A 27,470-nucleotide genomic window follows, 5' to 3' on the forward strand; every position below is an offset into this window, starting at 1 on the left:
TTAAACCTATATAACAATCTGTACAGAATTGACATTTTACTATGCTGTCTTTCAATCTATGAACGAGGTCTTTCCATTTATTTACATTTTATTTTTTTCCTTGATGTTTTGTAATTTTCAGCATACAAGTCCTATATATGTTGTGCTTAGATTTACCTGTAAGTATTTAACTTTTCTGAGCAATATAATGGTGTATTTTTAAAGGTATATATAAATGGTACATTTTAAATTTCAGTGTTCACATGTTAATTGATAGCATATATAAACACAATTGAGTTCTGAATTTATCTTATATCCTATGACCTTGCTAAACTCATTTATTAGTTCCAGGAATTCTCTTCAGATTTGTTGGAATTTTCTATATAGAAATAATGTTATGTGTGAAAAAGGACAGTCATTTTTTTCCTTTCCAATCTGTATGTCTTTTATTTATTTTTCTTGTCTTATTGCACTGGCTAGAACCTACAGGACTGCACTAAATAAATGTAGTGAAAGCAGACATAATTGCCTAGTCCTCTGTCTTAGCAGGAATGCACACTGTCTTTTATCATTAAGCATAATGTTAGCTGTAGGTTTTTTATCGATGTTATCAAGTTGAACAAGTTTCTCTCTGTTCCTGTTTTTCTGAGAGGTTTTAATCATAAATGGTGTCTAATTTTGCCAAGATACGAACATGTGATTTTTCATCTTTAGCCTATTAATACTGTGGATTATATTGGTTGATTTTCAGAGATTAAACCAGCCTTGCATCCCTGGATTAAGCCCCACTATGTCATGGTGCACAATTCTTTTCACATATTGCTATATTCTATTTGCCAATATTTTGTTAAGAACTTTAGTGTCTATATTCATAAAAAATAATAGATTGGAATTTTGTATTTTATTTTTTGGTTTGTTTGGTGCTGTCTTGATCTAGTTTTAGTATCAGGGTAACTCCGGCTCCATAAAATGAATTGAGAAGTATTCCCCCTTCTCCTCTATTTTCTGGAAGATTTTGTGTAGAACTGGTGTTAATTACTCTATTAAAACGTGGTAAAATTCTCCAGTGAAATTATTTGGGCCTGAATAGTTCTTTTATGGGTGTTTTTAAGTTATATAAAAAATTTCTTAGTAGTTATAGAACTATTTATTTCATTTTAAGTGAATTGTGGTACTTTGTTTTTTGAGTTATGGTCCATTTCATCTAAGCTGTCAAACTTATGTTTTTGAGCTGTTCATACTATTCTCTTATTTTCCTTTTCTTAGTACCTTAATGTTTTCCTCCAATGATTTTAACTGAAAAAATTGTATGTCTTTATAGTGTACAATGAAATGTTTTAGTATATGTATTCTCATTGAGTTTTATTCTTATAATTATTTCCTGCTTTTTGTTTAGGCTTGTTTTTACTTTTGGTTTTTCTCTTCCTTTTCTACCTTCTCGATGTGTGAGCTTAGAGAGTTGATCTTCCTGTTTTTAAATAAGTGCATACAGTGCTATAAATTTCTGTTTCAGCACTGTTCATTGTCTTTTTAATTTCCCTTAAGACTTTATCTTTGATCTGTGGATTATTTAGATGTGCATTGTTTAGTTTTCAAGTGTTTGGTGATCTTCCTTTTATTTTTCCGTCATTGATCTCTAGTTTTGTGTGTCAGAAAACACTCCGTATGATTTCAATTTTTAAAAGATTGTCGAGGTTTGCTTTCTGGCCCAGGATATAGTTTATTTTGGTATGTGTTCCATGGTCACTTTGAAACAATGTATATTCTGGTGTTGCTGGATGGAGTGTTCTGTAAATGTCAATTAGATTCTGTTGGTTAATGGTGCTGTTGAATTCCATATCTTTGCTTATTTTTTCTGTAGTTCTACCAGTTTTTGAAAGAGTGGTACTGAAGTCTCCAACCATAATTGCAGATTTATCTATTCCTGTTTTCATTTATATTATTCTGTTGCACATATTTTTCAGCTCTGTTATTTGATGCTTATATATTTAAGATTGCTGTATCTTCTTAGTGGACTGGCTTTTTTTATTATCATGCTATAATGTTCCTCTCTGACTCTGGTAATTTTGTTTGCACTGAAGTCTTTTGATTAATATTTCCACATTATCTTTTTCTATGCTTTTAATTTGCTTATATAATTATTTTGAAGTAAATTTATTACAGATCACATATATTTGGGTCATGGTTAAACATATTCTGCCAATACATTTCTTTTATTTTGTATATTTATGCCATTCACATTTAAGGTAGTTATTGATATGGTAAGACTTAAATTTTGTTGTTTTCTTTTTTTTGTTTTCTTTTTCTTACAGTCCTATGGGTTACATGAATGTTTTTTAGAATTCCATTGTGATTTATCTACAGTGCTTTTGAGTATATCGCTGCACAGTGCTTTTGAGTATATCCCTTTTTAAAATTGTTGCTTAGGTATTAAATTATATGCAAAACTTATCATATTCTGCTGGCATTGTAATTTTACCAATTAAAGTGAAGTATGGAAAACTTACCTCTTTTAATGCCCTAATACCTTCCCTTGTTTGTAATAATTTTTTTTTTTTTTTTGAAACAAAGTCTTGCTCTGTCGCCCAGACTGGAGTACAGTGGTGTGATCTTGGCTCACTGTAACCTCTGCCTCCCAGGTTCAAGCAATTCTCCTGCCTCATCCTCCCGAGTAGCTGGGACTACAGATACCCACCACCACGCCTGGCTAATTTTTGTATTTTTAGTAGAGATGGGGTTTCATCAACATGACCAGGCTGGTCCTGAACTCCTGACCTCAGGTGATCCACGTGCCTTGGTCTCCCAAAGTGCTGGGATTACAGGCATAAGCCATTGTGCCTGGCCATAATATAATTATATTAAATAATCCACTACAATATATTTATTAGAACCACATCAGACAGCATTATAATTTTTGCTTCAACTGTCAAACATAATTCAGAAAACTCAAGAGAATAAGGACATTCCATTGTACTGTATTGTAGTATAAAGTATGTTTACTAAGTTTTTTCTCCCTTTCTGATGTTTCAAGTTTCCTTCTTTTATCATTTCCTTTCTTCATATAGAGCTTCCTTCAGTCATTCTTTTAAGGTAGGTCTGCATCATATAGAGCTTCCTTCAGCCATTCTTTTAAGGTAGGTCTGCTAGTGACAAATTCTCTCAGTTTTTCTTCCCTTGAAAATGTCTTAATTTCTTCACATTCCTGAGGGATATTTTCTCTGAATATAAGATTCTGCATTGATATTTTTTTTTTCTTAACAGTTGAAAAATATTGTACCATTGACTTCTGGTCTCCATAGTTTCTGATGAAAACATTTCATTGAACTGATTTTTCTCATATCAGATGTTCTTTTTCTCTTGCTATTTCAAGACTTTTTGTTTGTAGAAGTTTGATTATGTGTTTTTGTGTGGATTGCTTTAGTTTTATCTTTTTTGGGTTTGCTCAGCTTCTTAGAAAAATGTTTAGCTGCTGTTTCTTTGAGTACTTTTTTCAGCTTCACCCTCTTTCTACTGTTCTCTTGGAACTCTGATGATGTAGTGTTAAAACATTTGTTACAGCTCCATAGATCTCTGAGGCTCTGTAGAAGTTTCTTTCCCCTCAGACTGTTTTCTATGTGTTCAGATTGGATAATTTTTATTGCTCTATTTCCCAAATTCACTAATTCTTCCCTTTATTCCTTTCATTCTGCTGTTCAGCCCATCTATTGAGATTTTTATTTCAGGTACATTATGTTACAATTCTACAATTTCCATTTGGTTCTCCTTTATATTTTCTATTTCTTTGATGAGATTTTAAAAATTTGTTTCAGGTGTGTTTGTAATTACTTACTGAAACATTTTTATTATGGCTGCTTTAAAACCCTTGCCAGATAATTCTAACATCCCTATTTATCTTGGTGTTGGTATATATTGATTGCTATTTTTCATTCAGTTTGAGATCTTCCTGGTATGACAAGCAATTTTTTAAATTGAAGTCTAAACATATTGTTATTATGTTAGGATACTCTTGATCTTACACTCCCTGTTTGAGAGTGGCGAGAGTGCCTCATTAATGCTTCCCCTGTGGCCTCTACTGATGCCATGGGGTGGGAGATGTGTTGTAGCCTCATTGCCAGTGGGTGGTGGTGAAAGGTAAAGTCTTGACTCTCCATTAAGCCTCCTTTGACACAACCGTGGTCAGGGGAAAGTAGAGGCATCTCATTGTTGCTGGTGGAGGTGAAGTCTAGGCTCCCTAACACAGTCTCCATCGACACTGTGGAAGAGACCTTGTTATTGCTTGGTGGGGAGGGATAAAAATCCCCTTTACTTGTCCTTCTCTGATACAATCCCAAGCAGAAAGGTTGGGACATCTCATTACAGCCTGTTGAGGATGAAGTCAAAGCTTTCCATTCAGCCTCTGCTGGTATGGGGTTGGGGCTACAATTTTTTCCATAGTGTTTTGCTGAAGTAGAACAGCTACTGTCTAAAAGTTACCTTTCTAGGCTTCCCCCTTCCTAGTCCTTTTGCCAAAGAGCAAACTTTTGTTGGAGGTTTATCTTGCCAGTGTCTATCACATTTTTAGAATGCTGACTTCCTCAGCTTCAAGTCTAGAATATATGAGACTGAAAGAAAACCTAGTGAACTAAGCACTGTGTTGTTCCTTGAGTCTTGAAGTCCCTAGTCTGTCATTTTCTTTACCCCTTTCAGTCTTTTCATGTTTTTGGTTTGTTTCTTAATAAATAATGTTCAGAATTTTTTGTTTTACTTAGCAGGAGGAATAGAAAAGTACATCTGCTCCATCTTTCCAGAAATGGAAGTTTTCAGCTTTTGATATTTTGGGCTAATTTTGTTTTGGGCACACTGCTCGGTGAATTGTATGACATTTAACAGCATCCAACAGCCTCTTCTCACTAGATGCCAATGTCATGCCGACAATAACAACTAAGAATGTCTCCAGACATTGACAAATATACTTTGGGCAGGGAAGAGGGAATTGCTCCTGGTTGAGATCTACTGTTGTGTTGTACATTATAATCTTGAGAATCAGGCGCATTCTTGTTGGTGTCTGCATTCCCTCCAACATATAACACAGGGCCTTACACACAATAGCAGGCATTTAATCTCTAATAAACTCTGTATTACCAGCAGAGATGGATGGGTGCGAAGAATATATCTACCTGAGCTCTTCCATTCAAATGTGAACCAAATTAAAACATTTTAATTTAGTTCTATGATGTCTATAACATATCTCCTATTGCTGTATTTTGAATAGTCTCGTCAAATTTAAAAGAGAAATAATACTACACTTCTACCAGTAGTGCAATTTTCACATACTATCACCACCTCTCAAAATTATTTGCCAGGACTACCAAAAGTAAACCTATGCATATTCTATGAAGCTAAAATTCTACTCCTCAATATACATCCAACAGGAATGGTAAGTCCTAGAATGTGTATAGAAGAACTATTCATACAAACATAGTGTAAAAAATGTCAATTAGTGACAGAATGAATAAATGATGGCATCTAACCTACACTACTGGAAATTAGGAGGGTAACTATATTAGTTTCCAGGGTTACCATAAAAAAAAAAAAACACTGAATGAGTGCTTAAACAAAGGTTTTCTCAGTCCTGGAGGCTAGTAATTGAAAATCAAGGTGTTGGCCAAGGCTGGTTCTTCTGAGTCCTCTCTTTTTGGGCAGTCTTTTCCTTGTGTCTCCACATCAGCTTCCCTCGGTTCCTGTCTTTGTTCCCATCTCTTGTTACAAGGATGCTTGTCAGACTGGATCAGGGCTCACCTGAATGACCTCACTTAGTTACCTATTTAAAGACCCTATTTCCAAATACAGTCTCATTCTGAGGTAATAGAGGTTAGGACTTCAACATACAAATTTGAGAGCAGGTAGGGGGAAAAGTGGGGAGGACACAAGTCGGTCCATAACTGAGATGCTTGGTGGTAGGAAAAGTGACTGGAAACAGACATGCAGGGAGCTTCTAAGATGCAGGGCAATTTCTTAATCAGGGTGCTGCTTACATGGAGTGTTCAATTCGTGAAAGTCCATCATGCTATTTACTATTCTATATATATATATATATAAAAAATACTTCAAAGTTCAGTAAAATTGAAAGCAAAAGAAAAAAAGAGCCCAAGATGAAAGAAAAGAGACTCAAGAAAAGGATGAACTACAAATTGAGTTGCAGATAAACTGAATTATTTAAAACTTACCCTAATTAGGAATTACTACAGTCTCTGCTTTCAGGCACCAGATTGTTCTTTTGGCTTTTCTGCTCTTATCAATTACTCTCCATAGATCTTTTAAAAAGATGTGTTTTCTCCTCTTGTCCCAAGTAAAAAATTCCTCAAGGCAGAAATTAAAAACAAATAAATGCTCATCAACCTGACTAAATCATAGCTGGTTGGTCTCCTCTACCCTGAAGTCAGCACCTCTTGAGGAAGCTGCCAAATGGAGACTTCCCTATCTTTTTAAAAAAAACATTCCTCCACATTTCTTAATGAACTTCTCACTTGAGGAACTTCTTTTAAAACTAATCACTGAAATTCAAGAGGCAATGTACTTATTACCAAGGCCAACTCCAAAAAGGCAGTTGGGAAGGTATGCAAAGGTAGTGAGGATAGACAGGACTTCATGGTGAACAATGGTTAGAATAAAAGTGATGAGGCAGGCCATCAAATGGAAGCGTCCCAGTTGAGGCAACTGGATTTGTAAAAAATATTTGGACAAAACATTGTGAATTGGAGAAGGTTAGATGCTCTCAGTGTATGAAAAATGTCTTGTATAGGCTGATAGAACTTAAGGGTAAAAACTTGCTGGAAAAGTTCTAAGACTAATTCCGAGAATTACAAAGCCAGCTGAAATGGACTGGCTTACATTGTCTTACCAAGAAAGAGAACAAAATTTAAAAAGCCAATTAAAATGTAAACAACAAAAATCTGTGTGAAAGCACGGGACTGCCGTTGTGGACTGGATTTAAAGAGCAAGGTACCAGAGAAAAGACAAGCCCCCTGAGTGGTGCCTGACATTCTATACCTGTTCTCCCCTCAAGGCTTTTGCTGATTCAAAAACTGCACAGGTGGAGAGGCTGAGAAACCAAGCAGAAAGCTCTGCTAAGGGACAGAGAAGTAGGGCAGCACCTTCATCAGTCTCTAGGGGACTGGGAGCACAAACAGGAGATCAGAGCTAGCGGGGCAGCCGCAGGAGAAAGGAGGTTCAGAGAAGCGAGACTGATAGTCTCCACATAGAATTCCAGGATGGCAGTTATTTACTTTCATCACTTTAAAAATGTCATCTGGTTAACTTCTACCTTCTATTGTTTCTGTCAATACTAGGTGTTGGCAAGATTGTGCAGCAACTAGTACCTGCATGCACTGCTGGTGAGATTATAAGTGGTACCGTCATTTTGCAAACGGTCAGGCAGTATCTAGTAAAGGCAAGGCTTACATACCCCATGCCTGCAATCCCCCTTCTGGGAAAGACCCAGCAGAAACGCGTATGAACATGTACCGAAAGAGATACAGAAGAATGTTCATAGTATTAAGAAACTGGAAACAATCCAAATGTCCTTCAATAGTGGAACAGATGAATTTTAGTATATTCATATAATGATCTACTACACATCCCTGAGAAAACATGACTGTGCTGCTCAAAAATCATAGAGGAATTTCACATACATAATGTCTGAAAGCAAGGAGTATATTCTATACCACTCCACTTATATGATGCTCAGTGATAGTAGTCTCAACATTGTTACCTTTGGGGATGGAGTATAATGACTGGGGCACCCCAGCAGCCTCTGGGGTTCTATTGCTATGGGTGGAAACACGGCATGTTCACTTTGCAAAAATTCACAAATTGTGCACTTATGATCTCTTCACTTTGCAGTATGTATGTTCAACTTTACTTTAAAATTACTTTTAAAAAGGAGGAAGTCTAAGACTTTCACTGAGCAATATGACAATAATATGATAAGAGACATCATCTGAAAACATCTTATTACAAAGCAGCCAGAAGTGTTGGATAAAATGTAACCAACACTTTTTGTAAATGTACAAATGAATTCTCCCAAAAGGAAAGTGTCAAGGGCCAACACTGGATAAGTTACTGATTTCTCTCTCCTAGGGAAAGAACAATGTTAAAAGATAAGCTATAATAAATCGCAAGGCGCTGGGTCCCCATGGGATTCAGAGAGAGAACAGAGACTCCTGTATAAATGAAAAAAAAATGGAGGGCTATATTCTAACGGTAAAATTGCCTAAAAGGAAGAAAATTCCACCCTTAGGTTAAGTCAAACACAAAGGTTGTCTGTTTCAGCCTGGGCTATGTCTGAAAAAAGTCAATAATAAAGAAATCGTTCCTGAAAATTTGTAACCCATGGTCTTGTCCTCAGTTGAGCTGAGGATCACATTTACATTTCTTGCTTGTAGCAAGAACCATCAGGCAACTGATCTGGAAAAAACTATCAAGGGATATGTCCAGCTTTTTCTTTACTTTTACAGAAAAACAGTGAAGAGCATAGAGGCTGGAGCCAAAAGAGTATGTGTCCTCTAACTCAAAAATTTCCTTTTCCTGATTATATATCAGCAATACTTTCAAATGGAGATTTTGCCTTAGAGGGAGGCATCTGTACTCCATAATTAAGAAGGAACATAATGTCTTTGGCTTAGGTATACTCCACAAAACAGGCCTTTTTAAAAACTGTAATGTCTTTGACTTCACATTTAATTCCACAGACTTTTAATAACCATTTATACAGTCCCTCTCTCTAGGACCTATTCATCTTACAGCACAGAGAAAAGTCATGGGCAAACATAGATCCAAGCACATAACACTCTTGTTTTAGATCATCAGTTCCTTCACCTGGCCCCTCACATAATATGATTTCAAGATCCTTTTCCATTCTGGCTCACAAAGTCAAGAAAAATTGGACAGATTTATGAGTAGCTGATGAAATTAAAGTTGTTGCAAAGGAAGTGCTCAGAGACCAAAGATGAAATGGAAGCCAAGCAAGTAAAGCAACCAGAGTCAGTTATTGAGAGAATCTTAAGTTCCCGTTTCTGGGAAGGAGGTATGGTACTATGAATCTGGAAGCACCAGAGGCACAAATAATGTAATGGAGGAGAACGCACTTACATCACACACCTTCTGAAAAGAAGAGGGACAGGGAACCTGAGTTAGCTACAGGTGTGTCCAGCTGATGCCGCCACTGCCAAAAGAGTGATTCCAGTCAGGAGGAAGCTTTCCTGACACTTACTTGGCCAAACAATAACTCAAAACAAGTCTGAATCCCTGAATGTCAATTGCTAAGATACACTATGTCTCTATGCACATGCATGTGACTGAGGTCAGCTTTAGAAAATGCATGACATTCAGTGAATCCCCTAAGCAATTTGGGGTGTGCACTTATTCTGTGTATATAAGATTGAATACTTAGGTGAGATGATTTTTTCACTTTCAACAAATTATTTTCACATCAGGTGATAATTTAAACCTAGTTAACTATGTCACAAAACAAACCAAAAAACCAGGAATGTCTTAGAATTTCCATATCTCAGTTGCCCTTCCTAAGCCCATTGGTAGTCCTAGAGCTGCTTCAGACTACTAACAAGCAGAAAAATCTAGAGTTAGCTAGTAGTGAAATACATTTTCTATTTTAATTTATTAATAAAATGGCATTTTTCCATTGTTAGAAAAATCTGAAGAAAACCTGGAGGAAAGAGCAGAAGACTCATGGGAAATAGGGCTGGCCTAACAGGAAGTTGAGTGTGGCCTCACCCCTTCTCAGGTTACAGCTTTAAGTTCCCACTCCTTACCTGATGCTCAAGGCCCTACAAAAATCACCTGGCTCCACTATTTTGGGTCCATAATCCTCTCATACAAACTAGTTGCTACTCCCAGGTCAGGTCTCTCCCCATCCACTGAGCACACCTGGGGAGTCTTGTCTCTACACCTTTGCTCTGAGTGAGCTCCTGGAAGACATGTTCTCTTCAATGCTGGACCTCCAGTTCCAAGTTGTTGAGCTACTGCAATCTTCCCAGCACGTGATGCTTTCGGTGGCCACCTCAGTCCCCAGTAGCTCTTCTTCCTGTAAACTCCCACAGCGCTTAATGCCAGGTTCCACTTACCTTTGTCCTGCTAATTCTGACATCTGATATGTTCAGATCCTATCGGCCCAACTAAACTGCCTGATCCCTGAAAGAAGAAACCAGATTCCTATCTTTCAATTTGTAATTCCCCAAGGGGCCTAGCATGGTTGTTTTGTATTTTGAACCTCAGTGCATGACTTTCTATTTATCCCTTTAAATTGAAGGACAAAAAGATAAAAGTAGAGGAGAAAAAAGAGAAAAGGATAAATTGTGTAGAGACCACTCTGCAATACCTTTAGGTATCTGGACTTTGAAATGATAGATTATGACCTCAAAAGAAAGCATCAAGATGGAACTTCCTCTTTTCTCTGAGAGGCATTCAAGCAGTGTTTCTGGTCCCTTGTTTTTTCTTTTTGACAGGGATATACTTGTATACCATCAAACGTGGCCCAGAGCCTACACAGAATACCAGTTCACATTCCTTTTTCCTCTGCATTATCTCCACTAAGGTTACCTCAAAGCTCAGTCAGTACCAGAAGCAGCACAGTCACATTTTGCTATGGTCTGAATGTGCCCCCCAAAGTTCATATGCAACTTAATCACCAATATGAGGATATTAAGAGGTGGGGCGTTTAAGGAGTGATTAAGTCATGAGCATGGAGCCCTCATGAATGGGATTAGGGCCCTTATAAAAGAGCTTGAGGGAGTGGGTCTGTTCCCTTCCCCCGCTTTTGTCTTCTGTCATGTGAGGGCACAGTGTTCCTCCCCTCCAGAGGATGCAGCAACAAGGTGTCACCTTGAAAGCAGAGAGATGATGCCCTTCTAGAACCTGCCAGCACCTTGACCTGGGACTTCCCAGCCTCAAGAACTGTGAGAAATAAACTTCTATTGTTTATATATTACTCAGTCTGAGGCATTTTGTGATAGCATCACAAGTGAACTAAAACACACTTCCCATACACTAGCTCTAACCAACAGGTACCAGCTTCAAAACCAAGTCAGCTAGCTTTATCGCCACAGGAGCCAGCCCAAAGATGACTATATATACAAAGCAAATCATCTTGGTTTTGCCTAAAGTCATTGTTCATAATGGTTCTGAAATTTAGTTGCATATTAGAACCATCTGGAGGGCTTTTAAAAATCCTTATGCCTAGCTGGACCATTTAATATGAATCGCTGGGAATAAATCTAGGTGTTAGAGTTTTCGAAAGTTTACCAGGTAATTTCAATAGACAGCCAAGTTTGAGAAGCAGTGGTTTAACCAGATCTATTAGCAATGGTCATTCCACAGTAGGTAATGTTAGAAAATACTGGCCCATTTGGAAATGAATAGTGACTACAGGCGACAATAAAACTTATTTTTGATTACTCAGATGGCTGGATATCTAGTTTTCAGTTAAGCCAATCTTTAGTGCTTCCATGTTTTTTTCTGTCCTGTAGACCCCATTATCATCTCTACCTAAAAGTAAACAAGAAGAGTCTAGAAATGACAACACTACATTTCTCTTATGTACAGGAGCTCCCTGTGGTTCTTGCCCCTGACTTTTCATTAGAATCAACTGCAATATTTAAAGTACCAATGCAGGGCCCTAATCTCCGAAATGCTGGTTCAATTTGTGTACAGCTGTGATTCTTAACTCATCACCTGACAACCCTTTAGAAATACAAATTCTCAGGCCCTATCTCAGACCTACTGAAACAAAAATGTAGGTGTAGAAGGGTGTGGGAGCAGAAATCTATGTTTTAATAAGCCCTCTGGAAAATGATGCTGCTGCTGAAGCTTGAAAACCACTGGTCTAGGCAGGGCAAAGCTTTCAGTGATTTCTTTGAAAAGTTTCACAGGTGCTTCTACTGCACACCCTAGGTGGAGGTTCCTGGGTTAAAGAGTACTAGCTTGGATAGTTGACGTTTCCTTTAATTTTGGTTTCCATGCTCTCCCAATTTCCAATCCTCCATGAGAAGCAGAATACCACTCACTGGGCTGAATATGAGAACTCTTGTATAGTTCCCGTGTTATGTTGAAAAATAATGGATTTGGTGGTGTTGTGTCCAAGCCATTTTAACAACTGAATTAGATCAGCAGTGAAACCCATCTAACTACTCACTCAAACATTTGTCAGTAAAATTCCCTGTCCTCATTATCTCTACCCCCACCAAATAAATAGACTTTCCTCCAAAGTAAAATAGCCAGTTAACAGTGACTCTGTAGCCAAATATAACCATCTATTTTTTTATAGGATAAAAGAGACATGAATATAATGGGTATTTCTTTATTTTTGAAACGGGCCTTTGGGTCAAAATTCCATGCTTCAGTTCAGTGTTCATCTCATCCTTCAAAAAAAAACTTAATAGTTTAAAAATCTCAAGGGATTTTATTTGTGAAATGATGACATTTAGAATTCTAAATTTTAGAGACTGCGTGAAAGTCTCTGGCAAGATATGTAATCAATGGAATCTTTATATGAACATCAATTCATACATTACATCAAAGAGGTTACTATGCACTGACTAATGCCTCAAAGAGTGGCAGACAGACTGGCTGTTGTCTTGTCCTACATTTCACTGGACCTGGGGGTACAGGGGAAGGTATCACCTCCTGTGGAGTACCAAAAATACTTCATGAGAAAGGAAACAATCCTATGGCTCAGTTTATGTCTCCGAGAATCTCTGATATGTTACTGGTGTGGTACAAAAGATCTAATAGCGTTAGAAAAGAGGAGCAGCTGAGATTGCAAGCATGCCTCTCTTTATACATGCACCAAAATCAAAAGGGCTGTTCACTCACAGACAGCCCAGGGGATCCCAATCAGTCTACTGAGAGTTTACCTCGAGGGCAGTAGATGTCTGGAGCCCATCGGTTGCACTCATAATTGTCTGCTGCCTTTTCACAGGTGAAACATTTAAATCCACCAGGATATGGTGTGGCTAAAAAAAAAAGGATTAAGAGAAAAGATTAATTTTTAGACAAGGCACAGAATCCTGTGAAGTTTGATGTTTTCTTCATTTTAAAGAAAGGATTCTCAAGACAACTTAGCAGTTTCTTAAACATTCAACTACCATATGACCCAGCAACTTTACTCTTGGGCATTTATCCCTGAGAAATGAACATTTGTATTCATGCAAAAATCTGTACACAAATGTCAACAGCAACTTTATTTGTCATAGCCCAAAACTGGAAATATCCTCAATGTTCTTCAGTGGGTGAATGGCTAAACAAACTGTTGGACATCCCTACTATGGAACATTAGTCAGCAATAAAAACAAATGAACTGTTACTACTTTCAACAACTTGGGTGAGTTTCCAGGAAATTATTTGGAGTGAATAAAGCCCATCCCAAAAGGTTATATATTTCATGATTCCATTTATATGACATTTTTGAAATGATTAGTGGTTGTCAGGGGTTAGGGATGGCAGAGATGGGAGTAGGTGTGGACAGGTGGGGAGAGAGGTGGGTTTGAGGCCAGCAGGAGGAACCCTTGTGCTACTGAAAGTCTTCAGTGTCTCGACTGTGGTGGAGGATACACAAACCTACACATGATAAAATTAGGTAGAACTAAACATACACACACAGAGTAAAATCGGGGAAATCAGAGTAACATTGGTAGATTGACTATATTGATATTAATATATTGGTTGTGATATTATGCTATAGTTTTTTGTTTTTTGTTTTTTTTCTTTTGGGTTTCACTCTTGTTGCCCAGGCTGGAGTGCAGTGGCATAATCTCAGCTCATGGCAACCTCCATCTCCCGGGTTCAAGCAATTCTCCTGCCTCAGCCTCCCAAGTAGCTGGGATTACAGGCATGTGCCACCATACCTGGCTAATTTTGTATTTTTAGTAGAGACGGAGTTTTACCATGTTGGCCAGGCTGGTCTTGAACTCCTGACTTCAGGTGATCCACCCGCCTCGGCCTCCAAAAGTGCTAGGATTACAGGTATGAATCACCACACCCGGCCTATGCTACAGTTTTTCAAAATGTCACCACTGGGACAAACTGTATAAGGAGTACATGGGATCTCACTGTATTATTTCTCGAACTCCTGGCCTCAAGGGATTTTCCAGCCTCGGCCTCCCAAACTGCTGGCGTTACAGGCATGAACTACCACACTCAGCATCACTGTACTATGTCCTAAAATTGCATATGACTGTAAAATTATCTCAATAAAAATTTTAATTAAAAAGGCATTCTCTGGATTTCTAATAACTTACTCATGTCAACTTATACACAGATGTCAACATGCAAATAAAAATATTGGGTTGAATCATCACGAAATTTCCTGATGTTTGAGCATTTCAATCTACAAAAGTGGCAATTTCTCTGGCACACTGTAAAATCTTTATCTGGTCAGACCTGATGTCGTTATGAATCCCTGGAGATGGTGAGCCTTAGCTAAGAGAAGAGTCTTCATTGCTCAAATATATGCTGCCCAGGCAGAGGTGACCCTCTTCAGGTATGTTTTGGACCCATGTCCATAGAAGCCGGATGCTGAGGGGACGTGGGGATGAGGCACCAGAGGCTACCAGGTCTAGCCTGAGGACTAGGCCATTCCAGGAAACCCCACTTAACTCTTCCCACCACTCCCACTGGTGAGTTTCTTCTTCCTGCCTTCAGAAGGAACCATCCTCCAAGGGCTTTTATTCTTTACCTATAAGCTCAGGTGGGGAGGGGTCACATGAGATTCGAGTTCTGGAGATTGTCAGGGGCACCCAGGACCTTCCCTCCACAAAAAGATGAGGATCACCGAAGAATGTCAGGCCCAGCTGTTCTTTGTCCTTACCACTGATGTGCATTTAATTGCTTCTTAGCTCTAATCATTTGCTTGCTTCACTACTTGGAGTTTTGCCTTTCATAAACAAAACTTGTGTTGTTTAATTTGTAAAATTACCTGGCCTATTTGAAAGCTGCAAACACTCAAACACTTCATCTGCAGGAGCCAACAGTTCTCCCTCGCAGATGGCTGAGCCTGCATATCCCACTGGCGGAAATAATCATCTCAGGGTAAATTGCTCTGCCCACATGGAACCAATTAGATATGTTATCAAAAATAAATGAAGGAGAAGGCAGCAGCTTAAGGCCAGAACGATGGACCAGATATCACTTTGATTTTCACCTTGCCAAGAATAGCTGCCCATCTATGCACATGCTTGCATTACTTCACAGACCTGACTGTGACAATATCAAATAATGTATCATAATCAAAAGTCATAAGCAGTCTAAAAAAGACAAGTAATCAGAACTTTTTATGGGCCCATTTGCATGCTCTAAGTCTCTCACATAGTAACTCAAATTCGTAAACAGAATGACAGAAAAAGTGCATAGATCATTTTACAAAATGATGGAAAGCAGCTCAGACACAGCCATCCAACCACTCCATTTTCATGAGGAAATTTTAATAGGGGGAAAATGTCATATAATTGTGATAAAGAGAAGTATTTTGTAAACTATAAACAAATACTTTTTATATCTTCACATTACCCACCTATAGAAAAATGGGTTACACTTGAATTGAAAGGTTCTGTTTAGCTAAGGACAGGTATACCTTGTTGTATCACAATCCATTTTAGCACACTTTGCAGATACTGTATTTTTACAAATTGAAGTTTCATGGCAACCCGCATTAAGCAAGTCTATCGGTGTCATTTTCCAATTGCATGTGCTCACTTCATGTCTGTGTCACATTTCAGGAATGCTTGAAATATGCCACACTTTTTCATTACTTTTGTATCTGTATGGTGACTTGTGATCAGTAATCTCTGACATACTATTATAATTGTTTGGGGGCACCACAAATTGCACCCACATAAAATGGTGAACTGAATAAATGTGTATGTTTTGACTGCTCCATCAACCTGCTATTCTTCCATCTCCCTCTCTCCCTCTTTCCCTGCCCCAGACCTCCATATTTCCTGAGATACAACAATACTGAAATTAGGCCAGTTAGTAACCCTACAAATGCCTCTAAGTGTTCAGGTGAAAGGAAGAGTAATACAATTTTCACTTTAAATCAAAACCTAGATATGATTAAGATTGGTGAGGAAGGCATGTTGAAAGCTGAGATAGGCTGAAAGCTAGGCCTCTTGTACCAGTTAGCCAAGCTGTAAATGTAAAGGAAAGGTTCTTGAAGGAAGTTTAAAATGCTACTTTAATGAATACATGAATGTTAAGAATATAGAACAGGCTTTTTGCTGATACAGAGAAAGTTTGAGTGGTCTGGATAGAAGATCATACCAGCCACAGCATTCCCTTAAACCAAGGCCTAATCCAAGGCAAGGTCCTAACTGTCATTAGTTCTATAAAGGCTCAGAGACATGAAGAAGGTGCAGAAGAAAAGTCTGCAGCTAGCAGAGAATGGTTCATATAGTTTAAGGAAAAAATCTATTTCCATAACATAAAATCATAAGGTAACATGGAAAGTGCTAATGAAGAAGTTGCAGCAAGTTATCCAGAAAATCTAGTTAAGATCACTGAAGATGATGGCACTAAGAAGATTTTCAGTGTAGACAAAACAGCCTTATATTGGAAGAAGACACTTAGGACTTTCATAGCTAGAGAGGAAAACTCAATGCCTGGCATCAAAGGACAGGCTGATTCTTTTGTTAGATGTTAATACAGCTGGTGACTTTTAAAATGAAGCCAATGCTAATTTATCATTCTTAAAATCCTTGAGACTTTAAGAATTATATGAAATCTACTCTATCTGTGCCCTATAAATGGAACAACAAAGCCTGGATGACAGCACATTTATTTACAGAATGGTCCACTGAATATTGTAAGCCCACTGTTGAGATCTACTGCTCAGAAAAAAATATTTCTTTCAAAATATTACTGCTCATTGGCAATACAACTGGTCACTCAAGCGCTCTGACGGAGATCTACAAGAAAATTAATGCTGTTTTCATGCCTGTGAACCCAACATCCCTTCTGTAGCTGATGAATCAAGAAGTCGTTTTGAGTTTCAAGTTTTATTATTTAAGAAATATATTTGTAAGCCTATAGCTGCCACAGATCATGATTCCGCTGATGAATCTGAGCAAAGTAAATTTAAAAACCTTATAGAAAGGATTAATCATCTAGGTACCAATAAGAACATTTGTGATTCACAGGAGGTCAAAATATCAACATTAACAGCAGTTTGGAAATACGTGATTCCAACCATCACAGAAGACTTTGATTTCAGTAGAGAAAGTAACTGCAGATGTGGTGCACACAGCAAGAGAACTAGAATTAGAAGTGGAGCCTGAAAAAGCGACTGAATTGCTGCAATCTTATGATAGAAGTTAAATGAATGAGGAGTTGGCTTCTTATGAATGAGCAAAAAAAGCAGTTTCTTGAGATGGAATCTACTCCTGGTGAAGATGCTGTGAACATTGTTGAAATGACAAAAAAGGATTTAGAACATCATAGAACTGTTGATAAAGCAGTGGCAGGGTTTTGATAGGATTAATTCCAATTTTGAAAGAAGTTCTGCTGTGAGTAGAATGCTGTCAAACAGCATCACATGCTACTGAGAAATCTTTTGTGAAGGGCAGAATAAGCTGATATGGTAAACTTCGTTGTTGTCTTATTTTTAAAAATTGCCACAGCTACCCCAGCCTTCAGCAACCACCACCCTGATCATTCAACAGCCATCAATATCAAGGCAAGATACTCTACCAGCAAAAGGCTCAGATGATCCTTAGCATTTTTAGCAATAAAGTCTTTTTAAATTAAGATACATACATTGTTAGCGGAACACGGTGGCCAACAATGCAATCTCAGCACTTTGGGAGGCAGAGTCAGGTGGATAGCTTGAGCTCACAAGTTTGAGACCAGTCTGAGCAACACGGAGAAATCCTGTCTCTACTAAAAATACAAAAATTAGCCAGGCGTGGTGGTGAACACCTGTGGTCCCAGCTACTCAGGAGGCTGAGGTGGGAGGCTCGCTTGAGCCCAGGTGGCAGTGGTTGCAGTAAACCGAGATTGCACGACTGCACTCCAACCTGGGCCACAGAACCAAACCCTGCCTCAAAAAAAAAAAAAAGGAAAAAAGATATGCACGTTGTTTTTTAGACATAATGCTATTCCACACTTAATAGACTATGGTATAATGTAAATGTAGCTTTTATATGCACAAGGAGACCAAAAAATTTGCATAACTTGCTTTATTGTGGTTGTTTTGTTGTGGTGGTGTGGAACTGATCCTGCAATAATCTCTAAGGTATTCCTGTACATGTCTGAAGAATTAAAATAACAAAAACAAAACAGGTTACCAAACGCCAAAGTCATGCAATACTCTTGCAGATATTTTAACTAATCATGTAAAATATTTTAGGAAATTGTCCTGATTGGATACATTAAAAAATACTTTCCCTATCAGGTTTAAAATACTCAATACATAAACAACTTTCAAAGATTGGACTTTAAAATAGCTTGTAAAATTTGAAGTGGAATGATCAAAGTAGACATTTTGGGAAAAAAAAGATATAAAGCATTTGTCAAAGAACAGCATTTCTCAAAAAAATGATCATCATATTCACCAAGGTTTATGGCTGCAAGCTACCCGTACCACTTCAGTTTGCATGATTAATTCACTGGGGCATCAAATTTTATCTGTTCTGTCACTGCAGCCAGTAAAATTTTTGGATGGAATATTGAATTAGTTATTCCTGGAAACTTTCCCATCAAAGAGATAAATTAAGAATTCTGAATGAAGACTGACAATCCAACTACTCCAAGAACAAACTTATTGAGACCCTAACCCTAGTAAGTTGTAGTGCTCCCAAATTTGAATTACTTAATAGACTTTTCAAAATGATCTTCTGTGAGACAAGTGACATACTAAATCAAACACTTATTTCTTACATAAGCAGGCCTGGATTCTGAAATTAACCCAAAGTATACTGAAATTTAAACAGGAATGGGGACTAAAATACTATGGCAGCAAAATGAAGCTTTGCTTAAATTCATTTATCTCTGAGTTTATCAGCACGTATCACTGACAATTAACCAAATTATCTCATTTTGGGTGAATTTTCTTTTAGAATCTACAGTTCCATTATCTGTGCACAGTCTCAATGGTTAGAGTTTAATATTTGCTTGTAGGAACTTTTATTGACATCTTGGCAGGTAATACCAATTAGTGAATAATCACACCCTGATTAATGACAAATCTCTGCAAACATACTGCTTTAAATGGATAATTAAGGTATAATACCAAGTAAATGGTTAAATTCTTCCCTCTTGAGATATTTTGCCAAAAATGAGGTCTACAGATGAACAACTATCACTATCTCCAGTAACTTGCTAACTGACACTGCATCTGATAAAGAGGTTTTTTTTTTTTTTTTAAAAAAAAGGACGGAAAGAGGTTCCTAAGAGATGTGCTATTTGCTTCTTTGTTACTTCAAAGCATTGCAGAGCAAGCGGAGTTTCAAATTGTTGTGGCCCCAGCTGTGAATGAATCTAATTTGGCTCTTGATCACAGAGGTAATAAGCTCAGTACCCTGTATTTCAGGGCATAAGTCCTTGGTCCCTTAAGGGAAGGTGATTGTAAAGAAAAAAAGAAACGCCAAAGTGCCCAGTTACTTCCTGTAAAATAATCTGTCCATTAACTCTCATGGTCAGCCATAGTTCAACCGACCATAATTCATTTGTACGGTATCAGAAAAGATTTAGTCTTTGTTTCCACCTCTTGGAACTTTTGCCTAGACAAAGGCCTTCAGTTACCAAAACCATGGTGAGAACAGACTTTTGTTTTGAAAGGTACGCTGATGTGTAACGCATCCAAACATTTTTTGATTCTTACCAAATTAACTTCCATTGTTTCTGAAAACTGGATGCAAATATAAAAATTCTAGAAATCTAATAAATGTTTTTTCTCAGTCCACTTGGCAACAAAATATTGTGAGTACAATTTTAACAGGGACATATTTCTAACAGAAAAAAATACATTATCTGGTACCTTCCCAGCAAGTCCCCTTATTCTCCAAGATTTACGTAATATAGTCTGAACAAACTTATCTGGCTCTCTACGTGGGCACAAACAAGCCCCCACAGGAATACAGCTCTTTGGTGCACATGATTAAGTAAAGATTCAAAACATGCAACCAGAGGAAAATTGGATATTCTTAGGAAAGGTTTCCTTCTATTCAAAGGAAAGAAACAGAGGCCAAGAATAGGTTGCAGCCACTTAGTATATTAAATTCTGCTATCTCTTATGATGTCTGACTACCAAATAAGCAGCTCCATTTCTCTTAATACTAACTCTTGTTTTGAAAGTTTTTATTTGATTTGGTATTTTAATCATAGGCTAGGAAGAAATTCATTTTTCACATAAAAACAAGCAAAGAAAAAAACAACAACAAATGACACAAGGATTATAGAAAAGAACATTATTGACGACACTGCTTCAGATTTGAAAGCCATGAAGTTTCTTTCTTTTAAATGTTCAGAAACTTCAAAGATTAGGAAACCAGAGAGCAAAAAAGATTAGTCATGGGAGGCTGAATTTTCCCAGCCTGGGTTCCAATCTCTCCCCAGTTATCGTCAGTGATGGCTGTTCTGGGCACTGGAATGAGGAGAAAATAGCTTCTGCTTGTCTGGTACAGAAAATGTGTGTGTGTTCTCATGCCTCCAGCATCACTACATTCCTCCTTCAGCAGGTTCTGAGCTTCATGTTACATATTGTAACATTAATGAAATGTGGCTCACTCACAAAAGAACCCTGTTTGTGCCTTCATCTACAAAGTGAGGTGACTACATAAATAATTCAAAACCAAACTAATCCCAGACTTCCCTCATATATTTTTTACCGTCTATGTTCAACAGATATCTGCATATTTGTAGAGACTACATCTTACTACGGTCTATTGCTCAAGGACAGAGAACCATGCCATTTAAAAAATCAAAGTGTGAAAACACACACACCACAAACTTCTAAAATAGTTCAAAGAAATTAGAAGTTAACGCTGATTTAAAAGTGGACAGAACAGGCCGGGCGTGATGGCTCACACCTGTAATCCCAGCACTTTGGGAGGCCAAGGTGGGAGGATCATGAGGTCAGGAGATCAAGACCATCCTGGCTAACACGGTGAAACCCGTCTCTACTAAAACTACAAAAAAAAAAAAAAAAAAAAGAATTAGCCGGGTGTGGTTGTGGTTGCCTATAGTCCCAGCTACTCGGAAGGCTGAGGCAGGAGAATGGCGTGAACCCAGGAGGCGGAGCTTGCAGTGAGCCGAGATCGCACCACTGCACTCCAATCTGGACGACAGAGAGAGACTGTCTCAAAAAATAAAAAAAATAAAAATAAATTGACAGAATAAACAAAGTTCTGGCCAAGTAAGAGCCATTCATAGTAACTTCACTCTAACAAGAATTTATACAGTATTCCCATAAGTTATGGAGGGAGACTCTAACGAGAACTTGGACCCTGATCTGCTGGTGAATCATCTACTTATAATCTCCCTTAGGAACAACTTCTGTCCTTCTCCATATCTCAAAATCATATCAGAAAACCTCACCAATTCTTTTTTCTTTTACTTTTATTTGTATTTGTTTTATGCTGCATTTATTCCTATGCCATATGTTTTTGTTTCTTCAGTTTCTTCCGGGATATCTTTTTCTTCTCTGCAACCTCTTCTTCTGGTTTAGGAACAATTTGATTCTTTTCAGTAAGGGTCACCGCGATGTGACAGGGGGAGCTCATGTACGGCTCTTTAAGTAAGTTCAGCCATGCATCTTGGATCCCTTGCTCACCTGGATAGGCTCAATGACCAGGAAATCTACATCTAAACCCTGAAGTACAGCATGACTCTCTGTGTTTTTAAGCACGGGCGGCAAAAATTTAGCAGTCTTTTCAGGCCACTGATCCTGTGTTCAGCCTCACTGTTTGGCCTGGGCCCACCTACCAACTCCACCATTGTAATGTTAGAATGGTAGACATTCGTTTTGTAAAATGACATCTTTCAGACAACTTAGTGGCTTTTTGCACAGGCATACACTTGATGGCCTGGGCACTTTCCCAGGCGTTCTTAAAGTGAACATGAAGATCTGAACCCTGATTTGCATGATTTGGTTTTCCAGGTCAAGTTTATAGTGAACCATTTTTACAGATCACCTCAGGCCAGTGAGGGGAAGAGGAAGCCCTACTAATTCTTTACATATGGCGAGTTTCCTCTAATCAGGCCATGGCTTTATTTAATTAACATCGGTCATATGAGCAGAACTTTTCCATCAATTTTTCAAGAGCAGAAGTGATTTCCCACGGCTTGCAAGACTCAGCCTTCAAGACCTCCTTCTGAAATTGACTTTCCAAATAGAGGCCCACCACACAGGGCACTGACCCACTACACTACTGAGGCAGAAGTGGTGTGTGTGTTGTTAAATCCAATCACCTTAATTCTCCTTCCCACTCTGTGTGTACAATCACAGCCTCCATGTAGGTCCCGTGTGGACCTTTTCTGCAGCCCAGTTACTACTGAGTCTGTCACTGAAGTTGAGAAAGAATCACACAGAAGTTGAAAACTCTGGCAATGAACCCTAAGAGACAGAAACCTAGGTTTTTGATTCACCAAGTCTAATAAAGTAGCATGCCTGTTTGGAGAAAACAGCAAAATGCAATCTAGAAAAGAGAACAAATATGAAAGCACCTTCTCTTCATGCATATTATTAAAATAAAAAGCCCCACGAAACAAGCCTTCCATATGATTAACCAGTGGGCACCAGACTATACTGGTAAGAGGGTACAGAGCCAATAGAAATCTAAAGAAATTATTTGCTGCGTATTAAAAGTGTATGGGAGTTATACAACACTGGAGCAGTATATTCTCAGCACCCCCAGTTTACTAAGCCAATGATAATAAAAGCAACAATGTAAACAACCATTTGATTGCTGGTGTAGTATAGGCCTAGTGATTTACAGATATTATTTCTGTTCCATAAAATAAAGCTACAAAGTATGTACTATATTACTTTATCACTTTAGAAAAAACAAAATTAACACAAAGAACTCTCCTAACATTGATTGAGCATTTCCTATGTCTCACACTCAGTGCTAAGTGCTTCATACACATTTTAAATTTAATCTTCGCAATGACAGGGAATTTATTTTAAGTCAAAAGGCCACAAAGCAGCCAAGCTAGTTGCTGACCCTAGTGGGTGGACTCCAAGCCCCAGGGCATTCTGCATACCCCCTCTCAGCTAATCCAGAACATGCAGACATTAAATATTCCAACCACGTGGATTGAAGGAGTCCACATGGCTGCCTTCACTTTGTAGACTATGCGATCCTCAAAAGCAAGGACTGTGTTTGATTTGCCTTTATGCTTTCAAGCCTATCACAATCCTTGACACACAGTGGACACTCAAACTATATGTGTTGAGCAGAGCATTTCAAAAGAGTCATGCACCTTAGGGCAAAAGCTGAAGGTCAGAATACACACAATACAACCAGCTCTCACCTCAACAGGGGCAATAGAGAAGACGATTCATACAAACAGACACAATACATACAAAGATAGAGAACGAAAGAGGAAGTCAAACTGCTGTGTTTCCTAAAGTGTGATCCTTAGAATATCTGCAGCAGAAGTACTTGAAGTTCTTGCTGAAAGCAAAAACCCACAGGTACAGCCTGAGATACATGCAAATCAGAAACTCTGGGGCAGGGATCTGGGCATCTATGTTATTATGCATTCCCTAGATAATTCTTAAATATAGGAAACCAAAAGGAGGCAGAGGGCATTGGAAGCTGTGGGAGGAAATTATGCTGAAATTGAGAATTAGATGCACAGAGAGGAAGACCAGCTATTATCTCACCTATAAAGGACTGATCTTTTACAAACAATCCTCCTTCTGGGATATGGTGGTTCACTTTAACAGCTGACTTAGGACCAGCATGAGTACAAGGGGAAGAGTGTTCAGAATCAGAGTGACTGTGTAGGGAACAGAGAAAACAAGCCCAATAATTTGCCTTAACACCACCAAGAATCTTCTTGTGAAAAGGTGAGGGTAAAGCATAAAACATCTTTTGTAAATTACCGCGCCCCCCTAATTAAATCACCAGAGGTTTTCACTATACTGAAGGATGCCTTCTCCTGGCTGGTTTTGGAACCACTTCTTATTTGAGATAAAGTGATATTTCTGCAGCAGAGAGAACAGTCTTACTTGAAGGGTGGAGGTAGATAATGTCTTTCACTGTGAAGTCTCGGGACTGAGCAGCTTTCAGACAATCCGCCAGCAGGCTCAGGAGCAGGAGCCAGGCCAGAGCAGGGCCAGGTTCCATGGCAGACCGAAGTGTCACTCATACAGAGGGCCTGGGAGCGGGCACTCAGGACGACAGCAGAGAACTTGCACCTGAAAAATGAAGAATCATCTCAGTGATCAACTGCAGAAAGCCACAGGAGGCTTGGCTGAGCTCCCGTGCTGGTAAGATGGGATGGAGGGGAACAGGGCATAAGGTAGTGGGTAGACATGGAGAGAAACTTGATCAACAGTAATTTTAGAGAACTTAGAACATTCCAGCCCAGAGACAGTCTTAATCAGGTTTCTAAAGCTCAACTGGTAGCCATCCCCTCTTACACTCAGCAGAGACTGTATCAAGACAGACTGAATTTTAATGAAATCTAGCTACTTTTTGCCAGGAGGCCATGGGATGGCTGTCAGAGTACGATAAAGAAGTCAGAAGCAAAAGCTCAGAAGCATTTCCTTGAGAATGGTGCAGGTCAGATAGGGAGTGCAGCCGTACTGGGCCACGGTGTCCATGCAAACCTGTACAGGGCAGACTTTCAGATTTGGGAAAACAAACAAATACAGGAAAGCTGGTCTCTCCAAAATTAAAAAGTGCCTCCGTAATACAAAATCTCCTTAATGTAACTAATATTTGTTGGCCAGGTACTACTGAAGTCCTTTATGTATATCCATTTATTCTCCCAGCAACCCTATGAGGTAGGCACAATTATTAACCCATTTTGGGTAAACTGGGGTTCAGCAAATAAATAGCAGATCTGACTCCAACCCAGGCAATGTGGCTTTGGAGTCTGCATTTTTAAACACTAGGCAATTCTGTGTTCTCAAGACTGACTTAAGGGGTATTTAAAAAACTGATTGGATGGGCGCGGTGGCTCATGCCTGTAATCCCAGCACTTTGGGAGGCCGAGGCGGGTGGATCGCCTGAGGTTGGGAGTTCGAGACCAGCATGCCAACAAAGTAAAACCCAGTCTCTACAAAAAATACAAAAAATAAGCTGGATGTGGTGGTGGGCACCTGTAATCCCAGCTACTCGGGTGGGTGAGGCAGGAGAATCGCTTAAACCTGGGAGGCGGAGGTTGCAATGAGCTGAGTTTGCACTGTTGCTTTGCACTCCAGCCTGGTCAACAAGAGTGAAACTCCATCTCGGGGGGCTGGGGGGGGGAACTGATAAGATCGTGTTGTTGCTATAGCACGAAGTGATTATTATCTACTCTGTCCTTTATTCTGATTGTCCTTTTTTCACTCAAAATTGAGGAAAAGACAATCTGTAATAAGGCTGAATTGCTCTGCTTACTGGGAATGCAGAGATCTGTCTTAATTTTTATATAGGTGCTATTCTCTTGCTATCTTCTTGGTTTCCTATAAAGCTTATTCCTCATGTTCTACTACTTTTCTAAGTACCATTATCTCTATTCCTCTGCCAGGAGTCAAGGTTATTCATTTTATTTTAACCTAGCTGATAACCAACAATTTTGATATTTTGTTTAATATAAATGTTCAACAAGATTTTTTAAATGCATAAAAAAAGAATTCCAAAATTTGTAAAAATATGTACACAAGGAAATATATTATGAAACAGAAACTCAGTAGAAAAAATCAGTATGACCCAATCAGATCTAGAATATACTACAAAGCAAAATTAATCAAAACACAATGATAGAAAGTGTAAAAATGAATTTAGAAAGTAGAACACTCTAAGGAGCCCAGAAATAGACCCAACTGTTTATAGGGTGCAAGCAATTGTTCAAAATTACAGAACGGGACACAGGTTAAGTTAATAGTATTATAACTTTCTTAAATTTTTTTTAAATAGCTGAAGCCATAAAATGCATAACATGCTAAATTACTTCCAGATGTGTTGATTATTCTTTTTTAATTGGCAAATTGTCAGAAAACAGAGTAGAGCTCTCTTATCACTTGTAACAGCTTGCTAATGCCAACCTTGCTAATTTCACGCTCACTACCCCATCTTCTGTTTACAATTTAATTCCCCAAGCAAACCTGGCATTCAGGAAGAGAATGGGCCACTCAATCACTTAGTAAGTATGACTGCCAGGCACTGTGCTGGGCACTTGGTTGAACAATATGATGAAAAAACAAATATCCACCAGTATCTTTCCCTTGCAAGTTAGCAGCCAAGTGACAGAGACAAACATCACTTCATCTTGAAAGAATGCAACAGTGCTTCTTTCCACATCCATCTGGCTTTTCTCTGCCAGCATGGTGAGGTTGGTAAGGTGAGGCTGCACCTCTGGGACAGGTCTGCACAGCACCCCATGGAGACCTGGCAGCACCATGGCCAATACCCCCATCTCCTCCCAATCTGTATGTAGCAGGGCTCAGATTGAGAGTCAGAGATCAAAATGGCATGAACATTATGTGTGTAACTATAAACAAAAATGTGAACAAAAGCACAGACAAAAGACCAGAGAGGAAAATACAAAATTAAGATAGCAAAGACATGGTGTATGAGTTAGCCCAGGCTGCCATGACAAAATACCATAGACTGGGGGGCTTATACAACAGAGATTTCTCACAGTTCTGGAAGCTAGGAAGTCCAAGATCAAGGTGTCGGCGGGGCTGCTGTCTCCTGAGGCCTCTCTTCTTGGCTTGCTGATGGCTTTGCCCTGCATGCATAGTCCTGGTGTCACTTCCTCTACTCAGAAGAACCCAGTCAGACTGGATTATAATCTCAGCTTTATGGTCTCAGTTAGCCTTAATTACCTCCTTAAAGGCTCTATCTCCAAATACAATCACATTCCAAGGTACCAGGGGTTAGGCTTCAACATATGAATTTTGGGGGCACACCTTTCAGCCCATTGCATGCTTTGTGTTGTTGTTGTTGTTTTGTTTTTTAGGTAACATTTCCTCCCACATGACATGTCCCAGTGATGATAATGTTTCATAATTTTAAGAGAGTGTAATTGATCTGAGGTGACACAGAGTACTGTAAACTCCTTCCCAGGTTACAGGACCATGAGCTCCTCGTGACAGGAACTTGCCATGATCATCCTTACTTTCCCTGCCTCAGACCCTGGCCACAGAGAGGGCTCCGAGAGCCTCTGTGGAGTGGATGGGAACATTTATGTCAGACTATTCTAATACCTCAGGGGTGGCCTCTTGCCCTCCACTCCTTCTCTTCGTCAACTCATCCTTTGTTTTGCCATAAGAGATGAGTGATAAA

General features: G+C 38.7%; 1 protein-coding gene across 2 annotated transcripts in view; it reads right to left on the reverse strand.

The window, feature by feature from the left end:
* Positions 1-27,470, reverse strand: part of LYPD6 (LY6/PLAUR domain containing 6) — a 149,381-nt gene that overhangs the window by 11,048 nt on the left and 110,863 nt on the right. For both annotated transcript variants that reach the window (XM_050750484.1, XM_050750483.1), the window contains exons 2-3: positions 24,203-24,391; positions 12,888-12,986 (exon numbers count right to left, since the gene is read on the reverse strand). In XM_050750484.1, coding sequence (XP_050606441.1) covers positions 12,888-12,986; positions 24,203-24,320 — 217 coding nt within the window. In that variant the 5' untranslated portion in view covers positions 24,321-24,391. The remainder of the gene's footprint in view (positions 1-12,887; positions 12,987-24,202; positions 24,392-27,470) is intronic.

The sequence above is a fragment of the Macaca thibetana genome, chromosome 12, assembly GCF_024542745.1.
Source record: "Macaca thibetana thibetana isolate TM-01 chromosome 12, ASM2454274v1, whole genome shotgun sequence".
NCBI classification, from domain to species: Eukaryota; Metazoa; Chordata; class Mammalia; order Primates; family Cercopithecidae; genus Macaca; species Macaca thibetana.